Source organism: Coffea arabica, chromosome 11c (assembly GCF_036785885.1).
Source record: "Coffea arabica cultivar ET-39 chromosome 11c, Coffea Arabica ET-39 HiFi, whole genome shotgun sequence".
NCBI classification, from domain to species: domain Eukaryota; kingdom Viridiplantae; phylum Streptophyta; class Magnoliopsida; order Gentianales; family Rubiaceae; genus Coffea; species Coffea arabica.
The window spans coordinates 35,782,100-35,787,033 of NC_092330.1; the positions used below are offsets into that span (position 1 = coordinate 35,782,100).

The 4,934-nt window shown below is 37.2% G+C and overlaps 1 protein-coding gene across 5 annotated transcripts; it reads right to left on the minus strand.

The window, feature by feature from the left end:
• Positions 1-251: 251 nt before the first annotated feature.
• On the minus strand, positions 252-4,611 carry LOC113715523 (putative late blight resistance protein homolog R1B-16). 5 transcript variants are annotated; one of them, XR_011823016.1, is made up of 4 exons: positions 3,928-4,611; positions 2,047-3,113; positions 862-1,503; positions 252-552 (listed from the first exon to the last, which is right to left on the minus strand). XR_011823016.1 is itself a non-coding variant. In XM_072070626.1 (3 exons), the coding sequence occupies exons 1-2, from the start codon at positions 4,375-4,377 to the stop codon at positions 915-917; spliced, it is 2,649 nt and encodes an 882-aa protein (XP_071926727.1). In that variant the 5' UTR covers positions 4,378-4,611; the 3' UTR covers positions 252-552; positions 908-914. The 5 variants fall into 5 exon arrangements, 3 of the variants coding, with proteins under 3 accessions (XP_071926727.1, XP_027095550.1, XP_027095551.1); XR_003453996.2 differs by having other exon boundaries at positions 862-3,113; XM_072070626.1 differs by having other exon boundaries at positions 908-3,113.
• Between the last annotated feature and the right edge of the window lie 323 nt (positions 4,612-4,934).

The following is a 4,934-nucleotide window of genomic DNA, read 5'->3' on the forward strand; positions in this document are numbered from 1 at the left end:
TGAAGCTAAAATACCGAGAATACAATTTTCATGCGATCAAGTGTCATCTGGAGACCAAAAAACAGAACATTAACTTGAAATTACTGAGCCAGGTGAAAGACAGTACTAATCTTGCATACACTATTAGTGTATCAACTATTAGTTTTGAATAAATAACAACTATATCAAATTTTAATTTAAAATTTAACCTTTATACATATGTTATGATTCAACAGTAGGTCAGTGTACATATAAGACTTACTCGTGAAAGATGTCCAAAAAAGAGAATTTAGATCACCGGAAAAAGAAACAAAAGAGATAAAAATTTACACCAAGCAGGAGTGGCTTGCATATTTACAATCTGAAATTTTGTGAATGCAAGACTAGCTCTCCATGACAATCAAATAGTTGAGAGAATGAAAAAGATTTTGATCTTTTGCACAAATTATGCTCAGCTGAGATTTTTTAATTTCCAGGTCAGCTTGTGAATTCTTCAAATCCTGAAATGTTCTTCAACTTGATTGTCTCACCATCAACGGGCTGAGCAAAACGATACAGATATTTGATATCATCCTGCGTATTCAATCAAAGAAATAAGACAATTCTTTATATTCAAAGGAAAAAGAAAACAGGAGTGATAAAGGTAACCAGGCTTCCCCTTTGATTTTGGAATCTAAGCAAGGGAAAAATGAAATTATTATCAGCAATACTGATTGTCTGGTGAAAATGCAAGTCCTGTACTAACTTCCTTCCTAGGAATAAGCTGACAAGGAAACAAAATGATGCAAAAGAGCAAAAGGAAATAAGCAGAATAACATATGCATAGCATTATAGCAAGGTGATATGGGAACCAAGAAAGAGAAAACTAATAGTATGACTCACATTAATGTCACTGACCATTGAAGAAGTAATGATTCAGCTTGTTCACCTTGCCATCAATATTCAGGAGGATAAACAGAAAGCTTAAATGAGCTATCTTTGCTGCTTTCTTGCTCTGCTTTTAATCGAAGTTTTAGAAGCTCAATCCTCTTAGCTGAGCTAGCCACTGAACGATTAGTACAATAAAGGTCAATCACTTGGAAGCTTGATATATCTCCAAGACCAGATGGGATGGCCTCAAGCCTATCACAGTGTCTAAGAAAGAGGGATCTCAATGATGGGAAATTACTAGCTGAAGCTTTCCACACAACTAAATCTGTGCGGCCTATGTGCAGAACTCTGAGGCAACGAAAACCCCCATCTTCTGTGTCCCAATATCTTCCAAGAAATGCATTATTCTTCAACTTGAGCACTTCAAGAATCTGCAGCTTTCCCAGTATAGACATATATTTCCAATCAAGTGAGGTATTTTCAAGTGTCAGCCTCGTTAAATTCCTGGGGAACTTGTACTCTTGAGGAAGGGAGTCTAACCTGGTGGTTGTGTCTTCATTCAGAAGCTTCAAGTTTTCAAGGAAATTGAGTCTAAACAAGCTGTCAAATATCTCCTCTATAACAGTTCCTAATCTCCCACGAATGCCCAATTTCCTGAGATTTGGAGTCCTTTCAAACACTTCCCTTTTACAACATTCAGGTGATATCATAGAGAGAGTTTGAAGGTTTGGATTAATTAAGCTGTCTTCCTTACCTTTTGGTATGGATGTGGAGCAGTTAGTATGTAAATGCCTTAGTTGTGGCATCTTCCATATGTCAGCTTTTATTTCGAGGGCTCGCAAGGATGTATCTATTATAATTGTTTGTAGGTTCAGCAGAGTAGATAGCTTTCCAGGGAAGACTTTGAAGTGGCAAGAGATTGCAATGTACTTCAATAGCAAGAGGTAAAAGAATTCAGCTGGGAAACGACTAAAAATGATGGATCCAATGTCTAAAACTTTCAATAGTTTAAATGCCTTAGGGATGAATGAGATATGCTCTTGAGGTAACTGAATTTGTTCCTTGGCAAAGCTCAGAAATGATCGAACATAATCACCGGTAGGTTTTACTTTAATATGCTCTAGGTTATGGGGATGAATGCAAAGGCGACGGGCATTGTGAGAAGAAGAGTAAGGTGCAGAGGTAGATTCATCAAACCTTTTTATTTCTCGGAAAATATTTTCTTCCACAGCCTGTTTCTTGCAAAAATCTTGCAACATGTTGTTCATACGACATGTTTTAATTCGGCCATCTGATCTCTTCTGCCCGATCATCACTAAGCTCCGATCGACCAATTCCTGTAGGTAAAACTCTGCCACATCCTCCATGTTCATGAATCTTTGGTGCTCTATGAACCCTTCAGAAATCCACAAGCGGATTAACTTCCATGCTGGGATTTCAAAGTATTCAGGAAAAACCCCAAAATAGAGAAAGCATGGCTTCAAGTTGTAGGGCAAGTGGTTGTAACTCCTCCTAATCACATCATTGCCTAGTTCATCATTCTTGGCAACATAATCATGCACATTTTCAGCCACACTCATCCACCAATGTGTAGCTTTGCTGTTATTCCGGAGTATCCCAGCAACTACTACAATTGCTAGAGGTAATCCAGCGCATCTATCCAGGATCTTGGCCTCGTATGCCTGTAGTTCTTCGGGGCAATTATTCCCATCAAAAACTTTATATCGGAGCAGCTCCCTACTTTCTTCTGGTGACAGGAATCCCAAGTAATAGGGTTCATTTTTTGTATTGGCATAATGAGCTACAGCTACATTTCGAGTAGTTATTAACACTCTGCTACCCTTCTTGTTGTCAGGAAAAGCAGACTTCAATTTGTCCCATGCATCATTGGACCATAGATCATCTATCACGATCAAATACTTATATTTTAGACGCTGTCGCACTTCATCAGCTAATGCATCATCTGACATCCTATTCATTGCTTCATCGATACGAGTAAATGAAGTGAGAATACTCAGGAAGACATCTTTTCTCTCCCAATCTTGAGAAACATGAACGAATACTTTTGTAAAGAATTCATAGTCAATCATTGGGTCACTAAGGACCTTTCTGGCTAATGTTGTTTTGCCGATCCCAGGCATCCCAACGATTGAGATTACCTCCAATTGGTCTGATTGTCGCTGCGATCTACCTGTGAGAAGTTCGATTACATCCTTGGCCGAATCCACGAAGCCAATCACTTTGTCTGCCCCGAACAAAGGAGTCTGTTGCCAACAGACAGAAAATTATAAGACATTGAAAGCTGAAAGCACAGAAGAAAATGACCAACGATAAAAAACTATACAGCAAACTAGGGACTCACAAGTGCATTTTCAAGAAATGGGAAACTAAGTCTAGTTATAAAAAAATTCTTGGCAATTTTGACATGCTACACCCATGTCAGTGGTCATAAACCAGCAAGCTGACACATAAGTTGCAAAACTGCTGGTAAATCATAAAAGTTTTCAATAGCCAAAATCACCTAACTCTATCATACAACACATTCCTGCTGGGCTGTTGAACCCTTTCTCCTAAATAAAGTAGTGAATGATGCACCAAAAGGGATGCATCCTAAAACGTCGACCAAATGTAATGTTTTAGTCCCATTATTTCTTTGTTCTTATGTAATACAGAAACCATATAATGTAAGGCATGGTCCGTCAATGTCTACTTAGACAAAATTTATACCAGGAATTATATGTTGACACCAATGAAAGATAAAATTGAGTTTAAGACGATGATTTGAAAAAAAAAATATTAAACAACAAACTAGTTTGATGAGAGAAGAATGAGTAAATTCCATAAGCAGAATCTTTATTAGTTGATGCTGGCATAAAATTGCTTTCAATCAAGGAGATATCATTGCACTAACAGCCCTTCATATCACATCAATCATATTACTGGTCTTACCTCAAATTAATCATACCAGTATATTGCCTATCTATGTGATCAAATTGATCTATAACCATTTTAAAGCTGAGGGAGACAAAATACAGTCGCATTATTATGTAGTGCTGGTATAGGAAGGTGGCCTTTTACCTGTTTCTTGGTTCTCATATAGGAGATCTCATCAAATTGCAAGGCATCAAGGCCAATGCTCGGCAAATCGCTTCGTTGAATGTTCTGTACTTGCGCACGTACTTGTGCAATCCGTTTCCCCAAACTGCGAAGCACAGACGCGCTCTCAGTCGTGTGAAAAGCTCTGGCAAGAAAGCCTCTGTGTCTTTGATTAGACGCATGAAGTATGTATGTGTCAATTGCATTTTCAGCTTCAAAAACAACGTCCCTGATTTCGTTCTCCAAGTTCTTGATGGCTCCCTTGTCCTTCTGCCATTCAGGGTAATGCTTGATAGAGGCTTTCAACACAGCAAGATCATCGCACAAGCCCTTGAGGTCATTGCTCATGGCTCTTCCGATTAAATCAGTGTTGTATGAAATTGTCTCCATCATGTTGCCTAAGAGAATTGCTAAAGCAGGAATATCAGCCATCGTTTTTCTTGTCTCTCCTCTAGAGTTGAAATTGACTTAGATTTCTTCAAGTTCTTGCCCTGAAGTATGAAGAAGAAAAAAACCTTTTCAGCAGAAAATAGTAGCAAATGAACGTTGACCGAAGGCCAAGCAAAATATTCAGTGCTGCAAAAGCTACAGCAGGTTGAGCTAGTAAAAACAGTAAAAGCTATATTACAACTTCATAATACATATTCAAACGCAAAATTTCGTATTGGTTTACATCTCATAAATGTACCTCAAAAACATATATATTATCATAAGATATAGTTAACGTATAAGACACACGAAAAATTTTTCCCTGTAGTTTACTTCATTAATAATTCTCACCTTATGAAAAAATTTTAAAGGTTTCAACTGAATGTTATGGTCTAAAAAACATTTTTATAGTCAAGAAATTAAGTAAACGAAATGGCTATTTATGGTCATTAGATATAAGATAAAAAAAAAATAGTAACTACCTTTAGAAACTTTCAAGAAGGGCATTTTTGTACAAAAAAGTTAACAATATATATATATATATATATATATTGATTGAA

Bases quoted from the DNA above. Each gene is read 5' to 3' on its own strand.
- LOC113715523 (XM_072070626.1), bottom strand. From the start codon at position 4,377: ATGGCTGATATTCCTGCTTTAGCAATTCTCTTAGGCAACATGATGGAG. The intron at 3,114-3,927 runs GTAAAAGGCCAC...TGTTGGCAACAG, and splicing joins ATATGAGAACCAAGAAACAG to ACTCCTTTGTTCGGGGCAGA.